The sequence below is a fragment of the Lucilia cuprina genome, chromosome 4, assembly GCF_022045245.1.
Source record: "Lucilia cuprina isolate Lc7/37 chromosome 4, ASM2204524v1, whole genome shotgun sequence".
NCBI classification, from domain to species: domain Eukaryota; kingdom Metazoa; phylum Arthropoda; class Insecta; order Diptera; family Calliphoridae; genus Lucilia; species Lucilia cuprina.
In genome coordinates this window covers 65,853,175-65,870,261 of record NC_060952.1, presented here as the reverse complement: position 1 = coordinate 65,870,261, position 17,087 = coordinate 65,853,175, and the positions used below count along the sequence as shown (strand labels likewise).

The 17,087-nt window shown below is 31.4% G+C and overlaps 3 protein-coding genes across 3 annotated transcripts; all 3 read left to right on the top strand.

The window, feature by feature from the left end:
- Positions 1–4,512: 4,512 nt before the first annotated feature.
- Positions 4,513–10,915, top strand: LOC124419254. The gene is made up of 2 exons (XM_046947880.1): positions 4,513–4,526; positions 10,509–10,915. Exons 1-2 carry the CDS (start codon positions 4,513–4,515, stop codon positions 10,891–10,893), a joined length of 399 nt encoding a protein of 132 aa, XP_046803836.1. The 3' UTR covers positions 10,894–10,915.
- Positions 10,916–12,344: 1,429 nt separating this feature from the next.
- LOC111678554 lies at positions 12,345–14,745 on the top strand. The gene is made up of 2 exons (XM_046947879.1): positions 12,345–12,802; positions 13,032–14,745. The coding sequence occupies exons 1-2, from the start codon at positions 12,345–12,347 to the stop codon at positions 14,743–14,745; spliced, it is 2,172 nt and encodes a 723-aa protein (XP_046803835.1).
- Positions 14,746–14,809: 64 nt separating this feature from the next.
- On the top strand, positions 14,810–16,333 carry LOC124419253. The gene has a single exon (XM_046947878.1). The coding sequence runs from the start codon at positions 14,810–14,812 to the stop codon at positions 16,331–16,333; it is 1,524 nt and encodes a 507-aa protein (XP_046803834.1).
- The last annotated feature ends 754 nt before the right edge of the window (positions 16,334–17,087 follow it).

Sequence of the window (17,087 nt, the reverse complement as noted above, 5' to 3'; positions counted from 1 at the left end):
TTATATTCATAATTATGTTTCATATACTCGTATCTTGACAAAAAGCTGCAAAAACAAGTACTACATTAGCCTTGATGACCCTCATAAACTCATTTGACTCCTTAGCCCCTATAAAAAGCCCCCACTAAAATTTTAATTAAATATCCACAGTTTTATTAAACAATAAATGGCTTAATTATATCTAAGGCAAGGTACAATTTCACTTAAATGCTTTATTTTGAAAACTAAATCACATTATATACGTATATAGGTGTAAGGTATTATATGGTCGCCCGACTATAACTTCTTACTTGTACATTATTTTCTTTGTGTACAATAAACAAAAAATTAAGTATCGCTCTTTGCTTAAACACATAAAATTTGACGAAACTTAACGAAAATCTCTTAAGTACATTATAGTTTGTCTCAAACGTTTTATATGTGTTCGAACAGTTGCTTATGCTGACTTCAGTTAATGTAAGCATATTATAGTTAGGCCTTGAAACTTTATATAATAAATCAAAATACCGATAACGCTAAAATATCAAAACGGAAGTAAGTTAAAATATTGAAAACACTAAAATATCAATACCGAAATAAAGCAATATACCGATAACCCTAAAATACCAATACCCAATTAACAATATCACTGACGTTTATTATTTCTTTCTCAAATATTGCTGACCCTTATTTTTGTCATTTGTAACATATCGAAATATTGTAAAAAACGCACAAAGTATATGGGGCATTTCACGTCAAGTGAACCAACTTTTGAAATCGATGTCTTCCGATCGCGATGAAATTTGCACCATAGTTAGTTCTATTGGATAGTAATTCAGACACCATTTTTCAACAACACCATTTTTCAACAAGATAGCTCGTGAAATTTCTAAGTTAGAGGCGGTCAAAATTTGAAATTTTGGCCATACAGGTGTTTTTTCTCATCCATGTAACTTATTACCTATTGTTCTTAGCAAAATGTGTCCCAAATAGTTTAGATAGATATTTATGCAATCTTTCGAAAAAAAATAAAAAAATGTAATAAAATATTTTTGATTTTTTTAAATCAAAAACATTTTTGACTTTTTTCAAAATGGGCCCTTTTTATTATTTTTAAGAAAGCTTAAGTCTTTTCCTAAGCGACCTATATGGTCGCTTAGTGGGATGCGAGTGGGATATCCATCAAAAAAAATATTTTGTAACTCAAGATTGAAATTTTTGAATTTTTTGGCAAAATCAAAAACTTTGTTGACTTTTTAAAAAAAAGTAAAATTTCATAGCCTCGATATTGTAATACCCATAATATGTTAACCTCAGGAATAAAAGTCCCTTTTTTCTATGGAAATGTTGAATAATTTAATTTTGTTATTTATTTGTAATAATAATTAATTTATAATAATAATAATAATAATAATAAAAAGATGAATAATTTAGTAAAATTAATTCTTAATCACAATAGATCAATTTATATAATAACTATTTCTACACTTAATTTATGAAGTTTTTAAATTTTCAAATATACATACTTTTATCCTCCTTATTTGTCACCTTTATTAGCTGCTTTTTTTGTCAATCCTTTCTTGGCGTTATTACATCCAGCACCTGATATTTTAACAATGAAAATCACGTGCGCTGAAAACTAACTCTAGGATTGACTAAAAAAGCCGCGGTCGGCCTCATATTGCACGCCTCCAGTGGCTATTATCGGTCAGTTGTTGTGGTTTTTATTTTTAAGGTTTTAGAAACACTTACACACAAATATGAAAAAAATCAATTTAAAAACATTTGTCTTAAGTTACAAAACATTTATTTTGATAGATATCCCAATCGCATCCCACTAAGCGACCAAAAAGGTTTTAAAGGAAAAGACCTAAGCTTTCTTTTGAGAAAAAAATTTATAAAAAAAGAGTCCATTTTGGAAAAAAGTCAAAAAAGTTTTTGATTTTTCAAAAAAAAAGTAAAAAATTGTATGTCTTGAGTTACAAAATATTTTTAAATAGATATCCCACTCGCATCCCACTAAGCGACAAAAAGGGTGAGCAAAAAAATTAAAAAATGGGTAAATTTTTTTTTTTAAAATGAACAAAGTTTTTGATTTTGCAAAAAAAATCAAAAATTTTAAATCTTGAGTTACAAAATATTTTTTTGATAGATATCCCACTCGCATCCCACTAAGCGACCAAAAAGGTTTTAAAGGAAAAGACCTAAGATTTCTTTTGAGAAAAACAAAATAATAAAAAAAGAGTCCATTTTGGAAAAAAAAAGTCAAAAAAATTTTTGATTTTTTTAAAAAAAAGTAAAAAATTGTATGTCTTGAGTTAAAAAACATTTTTTATAGATATCCCACTCGCATCACACTAAGCGACAAAAAGGGTGTTAAAGGAAAACACATAAGCTTTCTTCTGCGCAAAAAAAAAAAAATAAAAAAAGTCAACAAAGTTTTTGATTTTGCAAAAAAATTCAAAAATTTTAAATCTTGAGTTACAAAATATTTTTTTTTGATAGATATCCCACTCGCATCCCACTAAGCGACCAAAAAGGTTTTAAAGGAAAAGACCTAAGATTTCTTTTGAGAAAAAAATTAATAAAAAAAGAGTCCATTTTGGAAAGAAAGTCAAAAAAGTTTTTGATTTTTCGAAAAAATAAAAAATTGTATGTCTTGAGTTACAAAACATTTTTTATAGATATCCCACTCGCATCCCACTAAGCGACAGGAAGGGTGTTAAAGGAAAACACATAAGCTTTCTTCTGAGCAAAAAAATAAAAAATGGGTCCATTTTTTTAAAAAAGTCAACAAAGTTTTTGATTTTGCAAAAAAATTCAAAAATTTTAAATCTTGAGTTACAAAATATTTTTTTTATTGATATCCCACTCGCATCCCACTAAGCGACCATATAGGTCGCTTAGGAATAGACTTAAGTTTAAAAAAAAAAATAAGGACCCATTTAAAAAAAAAGTCAAAAAGGTTTTTGATTAAAAAAAAAATCAAAAATATTTTATTAATTTTTTTTTTCGAAAGATTGCATAAATAGCTATCTAAACTATTTGGGACACATTTTGCTAAGAACAATAGGTAATAAGTTACATGGATGAGAGAAAACACCTGCATGGCCAAAATGTCAAATTTTGACCGCCTCTAACTTGTTGAAAAATTGTGTCTGAATTACTATCCAATAGAACTAACTATGGTGCAAATTTCATCGCGATCGGAGGACATCGATTTTAAAAGTTGGTTCACTTGACGTGAAATGCCCCATATATATTTTTACCGGCAGAATATTTATAGATTTTATGATAACCGGAAATGGAGTTAATGGGGCTAAAATTTTACGAGCCAAAATCCCTCTATCAAATTTTGTGAGAGTCGGTCCATAATTGGCCCTACACCCAATATAAGGTCACATTCAGAAAATTTCTTAACGTTCATTGCCGACTTAAAAGTATGAGTTATGAAATTCGGCATAAAAAACTTTTATGCGAACATTAATTTGTTTATATTGCATTTTGATGAGGATTAGGAGTATAGCGATGCAGGATAGGTCAATAATTGTACGTACCCCTCATATACAAAAGATCCTCTTTAGAAAATTTGATGAATAAAATTCAGAAAATTACTAGTACAGCGATGAAAATCGACATAAGAAAGTCTATACTTAGGAACATAATTCTTTATTCCGAATTTAATGAGGACTGACTCTAACTGACCCTAGCCCCTATAAAATGTTCCCTTCAGAAAAGAGTTTTGGTTATTAAAATACGAGTTTTCCTTATTTAAAATATGAGTTTTCCTTATTTAAAATACGAGTATTGCGATAAAATTTGACATCAACAAGTTCTATATAAAATGAAATCTTTGTACACAATATCATGAGTATCGGCTCATAATTGATGCATATGAAGGTGCTCTTCAGAAACTTACTCATACACTCAGCTCAGTGTTTAAAAATTTACCAAAAATATTTGGTTTTAAAAAAATTAATATTTTGTTATTTCAACAGAGCTCAGTCCATAATTGACTTAATCCATATTCCAAATATAACCCTGATATTTATAGGTGAGCATTCCTTTTAAGGTATGTGGTAGATGTTTTGATGGTGGGTATATGAGATTCGACACGACTATAACACTCTCACTTGTTATGCCCTTTACCTTCGTGAGAAGGGTATATATAAGTTTGTCATTCCGTTTATAATTTCTATAATACAATTTTTCGACCCTATGAAGTATATATATTCTGGATCCTTATAGATAGCGGAGTGGATTTAGCCATGTCCGTCTGTCTGTGTGTATGTTGAAATCAGTTTTCAGAAGACCTCAGATATCTGCTAGATCCGAATTTTCAATAAATAACGAAGATATGAGTAAAAACCCAAGATCACCTCTGAAAATTTCATGAAAAAATTAAGATTTTCAAGCATGCTTATACAAAACAATAAACAAATCACAGTATCAAACGGTAATTTTTTTGTTATTGTAGTTTCTTGTTTATAAACACAAAGCAATGAATGAATATCACGTTACTTTGTTAGAAACATGAAATTTAGCATGTAGGCCCTTGACCAGGTAAGAACTTACAAAAAGGGACTTTTTAGTACATTTTCGTTTCTATAATATTGAACCTAGAAACATTAAATTAAGCTTGTAGAGTCCGGATTAGCCGAGAACACATACAAGTTTTTATACCCTTCGTGAGAAGGGTATATAAGTTTGTCATTCTGTTTGTAATTTCTATAATAAAATTTTCCGACCCTATAAAGTATATATATATTCTAGATCCTTATAGATAGGGGAGTCGATTAAGCCTGTCTGTATGTTTGTTGAAATCAGTTTCAGATATCGGCGAGATCCGAATCTTCAATAATTCTGTTCGGAAAGTTCGCTATTAAAAATCAGCAAAATCGGTCCATAAATAACGGAGATATGAGCAAAAATCCGAGACAACCTCTGAAAATTTCATAAAAAATTTAGATTTTTTATTGATGTTGAAATAGAAATTGCAAAAAACAAAAACAAAATACATAATCATACGGTAAATTTTGTTATTATACTCTTGTTTATAAATACAAGGCAGAGCGAGAGCAGCACTAGTGTCATAGAAAAGGTATACATAGAACTGAAACTGAGAATGACAAAACCTAAGTCTGCTGTCAAAAACCTAAGTCGTGAGAATGTATTAGTTGAAAAATATGTAACCCAACAAACACAAACTCTTTCGTTTAAAAAGTTTTTATATTTTTGTTTGACATTATATTTCGATATTTTATGAAATAATGTTTTGAATTAGCCATTTTTATTCAATATCAGTTGACCAATGTAAGAAACATCTTCGTTAAAAATTATTCTTAATTTTAAATAAACTCTTTGTGTTTGCTGGGTTGAGTCAATATTGACACTTAAAAATTATATTAAAAAAATAAAAACGATTGAAAAATTTGTTTTTTTCTGAAAATGTTTTCAATAATTTTATAGGAAAAACATAACTTTTAGCAGTGTTTATTGCAGCAGCAGGGGCTATTTTGCCAAAGCAATTGTGCTAATGCTAAAATTAACGCTTGATATGAATGATTATTGTTAATTTCAAAGCAGCCCAAATGCAGTCAAAATACACCCTACACCACACTAATGGGAACGGAATTTTGTTTATGTCTTAAAGTTTGTAACACCTGCGTCGATGTAATGATGTAATCCGTCCATAAATTAGCCTATTGAACTTTTTTTGTAAGCGGTACATGCTATACAAGAATAGGGTATTTATAAAATTAGGCTCAACAAATTTTATATATACGAAATTTTGACTACATATTGTTATAATGAGTAGTACATTCATTAATTAAGCAAACATCAATCTCTTGAATATAACTTCTATATTAAAAAATACTAAATAACTTATTGCTACTTACTCGCAATGTGGTAGGGTATGATGTATTCGGATACATTTTGTACTTTCATATTTTTGTTATTTTATGTAAACAAAAATAAAAATACTCATACAATTGTAATAAATTCACACAGAACCTGTACATGTAAGAGAGTAATATTTCTTACTCTCAGTAACACTTCTATTTATTTTTCTATGACTAGTGTGTTGTTATTGGTTAGAAACATGAAATTGGCTTAAGTTAGAAGCCATAAACGGGAACTTTTTGGTACTTTTTCGTTTTCAAAAGGTACTTTTTGAATTTTCTATTATATTGAACCTAGAAATATGAAATTAAGTATGTATTGTCTGCATTAGGTGAAAATTCATAAAAGGGAACTTTTTTGAACATTTTTATACCCTTCACCTTCGTGAGAATATATAATATAATTTTCCGACCCTATAAAGTATAAATATTCTTGATCCTTATAGATAGCGGAGTCAATTAAGCCATGTCCGTCTGTCTGTCTGTTGAAATCAGTTTTTAGAGGACCCCAGATATCGGCGAGATCCGAATCTTCAATAATTCTATTAGACATGCTTTCGAGAAGAAAGTATGTCTAATAGAATCAAAAAAATGGTTAAAAAAGCAACAAAAACACTGTATATAGAACAAGTAAGAGTACTATATTCGGCTGTGCCGAATCTTATATACCCTTCACCATAGTGTATTTTAAATATAATTGATCTTACAGTCTAGTTAATAAAAACATTAAAAAAATTTGAGTCGATTTAAGCCGAATGTTTCGTCGGCGGCTCAAGCAACTAAATATAGTTCGGCGGCTAAGCTCCTACTCGAAGCCGGTCGACTTCGACCTCTGATTCATTGCTGGTAAACATTGACGAGACGTAGATTTTGTTTTTGTTTATCGTAAAAAAAATTTTTTCAAAAGCACTTGGAAAAAATTTGTGTTAGTTATAAATTTCAAACTTACATTATTCGCATAAAAATTATTGTACAATAACTCTCAATCTACTCTCATATAATTGAAAACGTTTTAAATACTTTTTTCTATTCATTGAAAAATATATTTGCAAAACAAAAGGGAAGATTATTTTATTTTAACAAAAAATGCAAATCATATTTTTTTTGCTGTGTATTTTTTGTATGTTTGGATTCTATATTCAGTGTTGTTGTTGCTTTTATAACAATTTTATGATGAAATTTTCAGAGGTTGCCTCGGATTTTTGCTCATATCTCCGTTATTTACCGACCGATTTTGCTGATTTTAAATAGCGATCTTCTCGAAAGCATGTCTAATAGAATTATTGAAGATTCGGATCTCGCCGATATCTGGGGTCCTCTAAAAACTGATTTCAACAGACAGACAGACAGACGGACAGACAGACAGACGGACATGGATTAATCGACTCCGCTATCTATAAGGATCCAGAATATATATACTTTATAGGGTCGGAAAATTATATTATAGAAATTACAAACGGAATGACAAACTTATATATACCCTTCTCACGAAGGTGAAGGTTATAAAAAGATGTACACGTGTGTGTGTAGATGTATTTGGTTTTATTCAGCTGTGTATTTTTTTGCATGTTTGGAATCCAAACATACAAAAAATACACAGAAAAAAAATATGATTTGCATTTTTTGTTAGCACTCTTACTTGTTTTTTTTTTTCAAAAGGTACTTTTTGAATATTTTATTATATTGAACCTAGTAACAAAAAACATGAAATTAAGTATGTAGAGTCGGAATTAGACGAGAACCGGAAAAAGTGAACTTTTTGGTAATTTTTTGTTTTTTAAAAGGTACTTTTTGAATTTTCTATTATATTGAACCTAGATATATGAAATTAAGTATGTGGAGTCTGAATAAGGTGAGAACCCATAAAAGGGAACTTTTTGGTACTTTTTCGTTTTTCAAAAGGTACTTTTTGAATATTCTATAATATTAAACCTAGAAACATGAAATTAAGTATGTAGAGTCTGGATGCGGGACTTTTTGGTACCTTTCCGTTTTGCAATTGGTATTTTTGACACATCAAAAAATGAACATCCGGAAGATTTTTTGAAAAGGCTCTTTTATTAGCAATTGGGTCAATTATTTAATTGTAATTCCGAATCCCAGAGTGTGATAAATTTCTAATAACAAACTATTTTTGTGAATTGCATATATCTTAATACCTTTATTTTTGGGTTTTACACGATTCATTGACATTGATATGATTCTCTGTAAGAGCACGCAGAGAAAAAACATGGTTTTGGCTAAAATTATGATTGTAGTATAACATAACATAGTATCGTTATTGTAACAATTTTTAAATATCATATTACATATTACATCATATACCGTCGAAATATTTCATAAAAGTGGATCCGACAAAATTTGAGAATTTAATATTTTCTCCCACTTGAAATTTCCAAATAAAAAGTAGCCTATTACCTCTTCTAGATATACAGGAATATACTGTGCAAATTTCAGAAAATATCGCTTCAGCCGTTTAGTAGGCTTTAAACTTCTGTTGTTTCGGAAACAGCACCAAACTTATCCCGAAATATTGACTTTACCTTACATCAGTCTTTTAAGCGCAACCGCGAATTTGGGTTTTAACCACAACCACTACGTGGATTATATTAATATATATTATTTTTCAAATAGAATAATATTTCCTAATATTAATTTTGATTCCTAAAATTAATTATTTTATGAAATCAACATTACATTGGATTTCTGAAATTCATTTTGGTTTTCCCCAATACAAATTTTGATTTTCTCAATTTTTTATGTCTCGGTTAACCGGTTTCAAAAAAAAATTAATTGGTGTACAAAAAAGTAGGTTTTTTTGACAAAAAATCACATTTTTTAAAATTTTGTATACAAAATTTTAAATATTATTCTCCGTTCATGTTAAACAAAAGTTAGGATATGTTAAAAATATTTTATGTATATTAAATAAAGACTTACAATTTCAGAAAACAAGTAAAAAGTTTGCTTTTAAATGGTTTTAAAATTTGTGTTGGTTGGAAAGTCATATTATTTTTGTTGTTTTTTTCAAAATATATTTCATAATTGTCGTAATTTTTATGTTATAAAGAATAATACATACTTAGCTTAGGTTATATTATACAGAACAATAGTTTGGTCCATTTCAGAAATTTTTAAATTATTTTGGAGTTTATATGTCCGTTATAATACACTAAGTAGGTTTACGGACCAGAAATACTGTAACAAAAATTATTATTATTATTTTTTCCGCGATAAGCTCTAAAAAACGGAAGTTTTGAGACCAATTTCATAAAGAGTGCAGAAAATATTTTTTTACAAATATTGTTATTACTCAGGAAAATTTTTAGAACTTGTTCTAAAAACTACTAGTTCTAGAACGAGTGAAAACAGATTCTTAAATAACAGCCTTGGAACTAGTAGTGTCGCCATTACTTCTGGAAGTCATTCTTTAGAATATTGTTGTGGTTCTTAAATATTTTTCCTGGGTAATTTTCTCATGTTTAGTACATACATAAATAGTATCAGTTTAGTATTGCAAGGTCAATTTATCCCTCCTATGACTACTTCCATGTACCTAACTAAACAATTGCAGCTTCTGATTTGTACAAGATTGCTTTCTTATGACAAGCCGGTTTCTTCAAAATTCGTTTTTTTTCTGTAAACACTAAACGAGAGTGAAGACAGTCGACACTTTACTGTACCCTAGGCAAAACGAGTGAGGGGACCCTTAAACATTGTTTTTTGCCATTACACAGTGGGGCAGAATGGAAATTTTTTGGAAATAAATCTGGCATTTCTAAACGGCTGATCCGATCGAAATAAAATTTGGCGTGAGCGTAGCCAAGGAGTATTCGAGTTTAGGTTTTGAATATGAAAGCAGATGCCCCAGGGACGGAGCTGTGGCGGTTCAAAGTAGGGTACCTACGACATGTAAAATTTTTAAACTCGTGCCATTTTTTTGTTTTTCACCCAAATACAAATATTTTTATATTTTCTGAAAGCGCTCGCTTGGACATACTATTTATCTCTTATAATATCCGAGTTAGAGGCATTTAAAAATTTAGTGATACAAAATTTACCATACCCTGGTCCGCCTTTTTTTGAATACCGGGCGTAATTTTGGACCAAATGGACTCAATTTTTTCTTGTTAGTTAGACAACAAAATTTCCAATAATATACAAAAAATTCAGATCAATATCATTTACAGATCCAAAAATATACGTTTTTTAATGTAAAAATTCAAAATATTTGCCCAAAATGTGTTGTAACATAAAACATGTATAGCTTATGCCGACAGAATATTGAAAAAGCAATTAAAAATAATATCATATTACAAAGTCGATTAAACAGTCAATACTTTAAATATTTTACTGATCGTGGCTTTGTTTGTATGTATTTCTTGCGTTCAATGTTCTGTCCAATTGTTACACTATCCACTTTATGAATAATGCTGTGTAAGCAATTAATTACTATATAATCCAAGAACTTTTTCAATAAAGACACACTTCGCTTAACACAAGAGAGCTGTAATTTAGCTCTTGCGAAAAATACATATTAAACTTATCATCTTTTAATTGAATAGCTCTATATGGCGATCCTGCCAGCCTTTTTGGAGTGCTAAAAAAATAATAAGCACCCAAAAGGAATAAAAAAACCGCAAATCCCAGTGTTAATCCTCCAAATAAACAACAACTTGCATCTGCAAATTTGGTAACAAATATAGCCCCAGCTGCTACAGCTAATGAAGTTACTATTCCTGTATCCATTGTAAATAACGAAGGCACTTGTGCTTATATAACTGTTAAAGGTTCTTTACATGATCGTTCTTGTTCTGTTTTTGGTTTGAATGACACCGAAATACAGGCGCTATCGAAACGTTTCGAAAACAGTGTTAAACCCGTGATGAATGGTGTCATGGTATCAGCCTCTCATCTTGTTATGCTAAATACCTTGGCACAATTGAGCTATAAAGTTGTTTGCAGTTGTGGAAAAGCTGAAATCTGTTGGACTATGCAACGTGAAATCTAATAAAAATTGAAATTATAAAATATAATAAAAAAAAAATATAATTGTGCATTCAGTTGCACATTTAGGTCAGTAGGCGTTAACCGCCATTTGACAAATATTTTTATTATAAATAATTTTTATTTTTTTTACATATAAATAATTTTAAGAATAATGAATAATCAAAATAATATATAGAATATTTAAGTTTTCAAGCTCAATTAAAAATTTTTAAGGTCCTTTGTAATGGGAAATCACCAATCCAAAATAGAAAATCCTTCGGCCAATGTGGTCAATGAAGTAGAGGTAGTACAGGGAAATACAAGTCTTGAATTAATTGAATGTTGTTTAGTAATAACAACTGTTTTAATAAGTTTAAATACATTGTTGCGTATTTACGCCTTACATAATAAAAGATTAAAGAAGAAATATACAAGCCGAGCTAACAATTTGGATAGAGTATAGATGGAGAGGTCGGATATAGTAAAAAGGGTTAGAATAATTAGAGATAAATTTGACCGGTCTTACAAATGTTTGAATATTGATAGACCAACTAAGGAAGAAACAATTCACTTTGCTACGTTGTTTCGAGGATATAAGAGTAATACTTAACGTAAATTATAACAGACTAACTAAAGCACATTGTTGGTGAACAACTTTAATATTTATATTTTGTATTATTTTATTTGCATTAATTTGTTATTTTTCTCTTTAACAATTTAAGTTATTTTTTTTTTGAATTTCATTGCTAGTGTGAACAATGCACAAAAAAGCTTACGCACTTTTTTGTTTAATTTTGGTAGTTCTATGCAGATTTACTTAAATGAGATTTATTTTCTCTCATTAAAGTAAATGAAGTAAAAGAAGTGCGAAAAATACTGGTTTTTTGCTACGCACTTTTTACCATATTCGCATGTATGTAAATATGTATGTTATATGCGTAAGCTATATTTAAATATTGATACGCACTTTTTTTGGCTCTTTTTAAATTGAAATTATTATTAAAGCTTCACTTGCTTTTACTGCCTCGCTGCGAACAGAAGATTTTTCATACATTTAATTATATTTAATTAGTTTTCAAATATTTAATAAAATTAAATAACGGTTTAAATAAATACCCTACATAAGAGTTTAAGGATTTTTATTCCGTTTAAATAAAAAATATTGAAAATTACATTATTTGGTGCTGAAACCCGGGACTGATGAATAATTGTGTGCTATTTGGAGTAACGAATTGGAATCTTATTGCCCTTAGAACTGCTTGCTTTGCGATTGGAACTTGGCTCTAGAACTTCTTTGGAAAAATCGCTTGTAGTCTTGAAGATATTTTGAAAAGTGAAACTTGCTGCAACGAATAAAATAAGGTTTGGAACTCTGCGTTACAGTTACCTTAATTTGTGGTTTCTGGAAAACTGTATGTATGCATAACATTTTGTATTATACAATACTGAAAATAAAAAAGTGTTTTGAACAAAATGGCGGATATTCACCATCTTATTGAGGATCAAAAAGATTTATTTTTAAATTTAAAACGTACTGCTAGGTTATATAATTCAAGACAGCATAAAACGCATGGCTTCGCACAATCTGTTTTAGACGAAATAGAATCAAATTTTTTGCAATTTAAAGACGGGAATACCCAATTATGCGCTGTAGTCCGTGACAATACTATTAATACAGAAAATATTCCGTATTTCGAAGACGATGTTTATTATCAATTTCAAGACGAGTTTCTTACCCTTAAAAGCCAATTGCTCGATTTCATGGATTCTTCTGTTACTCGTTCTCCTGGAATTCAGTCCAGTACGTTTGCTGGTCCCTCTCATTCTAGAAATGAAACCTTTTCGCTTCAGGCTCGTTTGCCGAAGATTGATTTGCCAGTTTTTAGTGGTGATTACCTCACTTGGATGTCTTATCAGGACATGTTCGTTTCGTTAGTCCATAATAATTCTGGGCTAACTGATGTTCAAAAATTTTGTTTTTTGAAAAATTCTTGTAAAGGAACTCCTTTGGATATAGTGAACGAATATCCAGCAACGGATTCAAGCTACGTTTTAGCCTGGACCGCTCTACAGAATAGATATCATAATAAAAGAAAAATAGTTGATATTTTTTTTAAAAAAACTGTTTGCTATACCTTCGTCTGATGGCTCTTCCAAAAGCATTCAGACGATTTTAGACACAACACGAACTAGTATTGCCCAACTACGTACTTTAGAAATAAACACCGAAGGTGAGCATGCTATGCTTATTTATATGACAGTGAATAAGCTAGATGTACAAACCCGAAAGGAATGGGAGCAATCGCTTAATGCCTCGACTCAAATCCCTCCTATTGAAGATTTGTTCAAATTTTTGGAATCAACTTTTCGAACATTAGAAACTATTTCTGATCAGACTGATTCAAGCCCTAATGTTCCTTTTTCGAAACCAAAAACCCCACAACATCAAAATAAAAGTAGAAACAATTTACGACGTTATGTAAATGCTGCTTCCACAAGTACCGACTACAACTGCCCCTGCTGCAATGAGCGTCACCTTCTTTTCAAGTGTTTCAAGTTTTCTGCTTTACCATCTAGTGAAAAAAGAGATTTTTTGAATTCAAAGCGAATATGTCGAAATTGTTTAACCCCAGGCCACTTTAGTAACAAATGTCATGTAGCTTCTCGCTGTCAAGTCTGCCAACAAAACCACCATACCACTGTTCATAATGAGTATTTTATAAATCATGTTTCTAATACTCCGACCCCTGAACCTGTTATATCTTCTCAAACATCCTCGTCTTCTCAAGGTATTGAAAACGTTACCGCTCATGTCGTTGACAATAGTAAAACATCTAACAGGAGGAAAAGGCCCCAAGTTCTCCTCGCTACGATGCGTGTTGTTTTAAAAACCCCTCAGGGAGATTTTGTTTTGCGTGCTCTTCTTGATCAATGTGCTCAAGCAACCTTTATAACCAAAAAGGCTGCAGATGCCTTAAACTTATCTTATAAAAGGAACTTTGTGGAAATATGCGGTGTAGGTGGAAACCAATCTACTATTTCAAAGCAATACGTTAATTTTGCAATATTCTCAAGAATCGAAACAAATTTTAAAATAGATTGCGAGGCTTTGGTTCTTCCGAAAATAACGGCATATCAACCTATGGCTATAAACGAAACATTATTACCGGATTTAAAGAAATTTTCATTAGCTGATCCTTATTTTTCGAAACCTGGTGAAATTGACCTTTTATTAGGAGGAGATGTATACGGGGATATCATATTACCTCAGCAACAAAAATTTGAAAGTGGTTTATTCTTACAACTCACACATTTCGGTTGGATAGTTTCTGGCCCCTCACATGATAACTCATCTGAGCACATCATCACAGTAAATGTTTGTTCATTAGATAAGCAATTGCTGTCCTTTTGGGAACAAGAAGAATTGCTGGAAAAAAGAGCTTTGACAGAAGAAGAAATCCTTTGCGAACAACATTTCAAAAGCACTACTTCTAGTGATTCATCTGGGCGTTACACCGTATCACTGCCATTTAAATCATTGCTTAAAGGCCTCTCGCTTCCAGTCTTTGGTCATACGGATTATGCAGCACTTTCTCGTTTAAAGAACGTTGAGTCAAAATGTAAATTGAATAAGAACTTTGGAAAACTTTATCTAGATTTTATGAAAGAGTATGAATGTCTCGGACATATGGAAAAGGTCGGTACCTATCCACGTGATTTAGAAAAAAATGGTTTCTTTTTGCCTCATCATGGTGTGTTAAGAGAGAGTAGTTCTACTACTAAATTGAGGGTAGTTTTTGATGGTAGCTGTAAAAGGTCTGCTCAATCTTCCTTGAATGAGGAACTAGCACCTGGTCCTGCATTGCAAAAATGATTTGCCCACAATTATAAATCGGTGGAGACGTTTTAAAATTGGGTTTCGGGCAGATTTGGAGAAGATGTTCCGACAAATACTTGTGGTACAGGAACAACGAAAGTTTCAACAAATTTTGTGGAGAAATAGTGGCTCTGAACAGATATCAATTTATAAGCTCTCAACGGTTACTTATGGTACCACACCCGCTCCTTTTCTTTCGATTAGGGTTTTACAACAACTAGCGTTGGACGAAAAGGAAAAATATCCGATGGCATGTAATGTGCTCAATTCAGATACTTATGTCGATGACGTAATTTCTGGAGCTGATAGTCTATCTGAAGCTTACCATTTGCATACTCAATTATGTAGTTTACTTAATGAAGATAAGTTTAAATTACGTAAATGGACAACAAACTCGAAGGAATTGCTAGAATTGATTCCTGTAGACTACAGAGAAAAATCTGATATATTTGAACTAAATCAACATAATACCGTAAAGGCTCTTGGACTCGAGTGGAACACGATAGACCACTGCTTTTCATTTAAGATCAATATTGAAGATACATCAGTAGTTACCAAAAGAAGTTTACTCTCAGACTCAACAAAACTTTATGACCCTTTAGGCTGGCTTTCCCCAACTACAATTCTTGCTAAAATTGAATTTCAAAATTTGTGGTTGCTTGGCATTGAATGGAATGATCGCTTACCTGACGCTATGCAAAAAAGATGGTTAACATACCGCGAAAATCTAAAGTTTCTTGAAAGAATTAAAATTCCTCGTTGGATCGGAACGTTTAAATGTGGTTCAATTGAAATTCATGGTTTTTCCGATTCATCTAAGTTGGCTTACGCGGCTGCTGTCTACGCTAAGACTATTTCAGATTTGGGTACAAAAGTGTATTTAATACAAGCGAAAACTAAAGTAGGTCCTATAAAGCGGTTAACTATACCTCGAATGGAATTATGTGCTGCTACTTTATTGGCTAAATTAGTTGACAGAATAACTTCTTCACTTGATCAAGATATTTCAAATGTTTATTATTGGACTGATAGTACAACTGTACTTTCGTGGATACGTGGTCAGTTATCTAAGTGGCCCGTATATGTTGGAAACAGAGTGGCAGAAATCCAACGCAGATGTCATACTTCTCAATGGCGATACATATCTACACGTGAAAATCCTGCTGACTGCGCTTCCCGTGGTATATCTTCGAATGAATTGGTTGAACATGAACTATGGTGGCATGGCCCTAAATGGCTATCGGAACCTGCAGAAAATTGGCCAAAACAACCGAAACTAAATCTAAATGAAATGGATGAAATTTCTACTGAACCAACTTTAAATATGCACTCGGTTGTAGCTGAAATAAAACAATATCCAGAAATATTAACAAGATTTTCTTCATTTTGCAAATTGATACGTGTTACTGCATACATATTTCGTTTTAAACACAATACTCAAAACTATAAACATTCACAAATAAAAGGTAACGGTAAGATGACAGGGTTTCTTTCAACCGAAGAACTAAAATTTGCTCGTTTAAGGCTTGTTAAACTTTCACAAGAGGTGGATTTTTTGCAAGAGATTTCTGAACTTCAAAAGTGAGGTCAAATTATAAAAAATAGCGCTTTAGCTCAACTTTACCCATTTTTTGACTCCTCTCAAATACTTAGAGTTGGCGGTAGAATTCAAAATTCTGACCTTGATTATTGTTCTAAACACCCAATTTTACTTAAAAAGCAAAATCCTTTGACTAATTTATTATTTCTAGATGCACACATAAAAACTTTACATGGCGGTTTAATCCAAATGCAAGCTTACGTCCTACGGGAATATTGGATAATATCAAGTAGAAGTATTGCTAAACGTGTCTTGCGAAAATGTATAACGTGTTTCAAATATAACGCAAAGGCAGCCCAGCAGATGATGGGAAATCTCCCTATTGTTCGTCTTAAACCTGCTCGTCCGTTTAAGCACAGTGGAGTTGACTATGCCGGTCACATTGCTATAAAACAATCCACTGCAAGAAACTCAGTAACTACAAAGGGCTACATTTGTTTGTTTATATGTATGACTACGAAAGCTTTACACTTGGAAGCAGTAACAAACCTGTCAACCGATGCTTTTTTGGCCGCTTTCAGGCGTTTCGTGTCCCGCCGTGGCCCTTGTACCGACTTGTACTCAGACTGTGGTACGAACTTTGTTGGAGCTAATAAGGAGCTACAAATTCTTTATAATCGCAGCAAATCATCGATTTCATATGAGATAAGCGACTGCCTGGCCGCAAATGGTACGAAATGGCATTTTATACCTCCAGCCTCTCCAAACTTTGGTGGTCTTTGGGAGGCTGGCGTGAAGT

Excerpts from the sequence above, each read along its gene's own strand:
- LOC124419253 (XM_046947878.1), top strand. The coding sequence starts at position 14,810 with ATGTTCCGACAAATACTTGTGGTACAGGAACAACGAAAGTTTCAACAA.
- LOC111678554 (XM_046947879.1), top strand. The coding sequence starts at position 12,345 with ATGGCGGATATTCACCATCTTATTGAGGATCAAAAAGATTTATTTTTA. Across the intron at positions 12,803-13,031 it reads TATCAGGACATGTTCGTTTC|CATTCAGACGATTTTAGACA; the intron begins GTTAGTCCATAA and ends CTCTTCCAAAAG.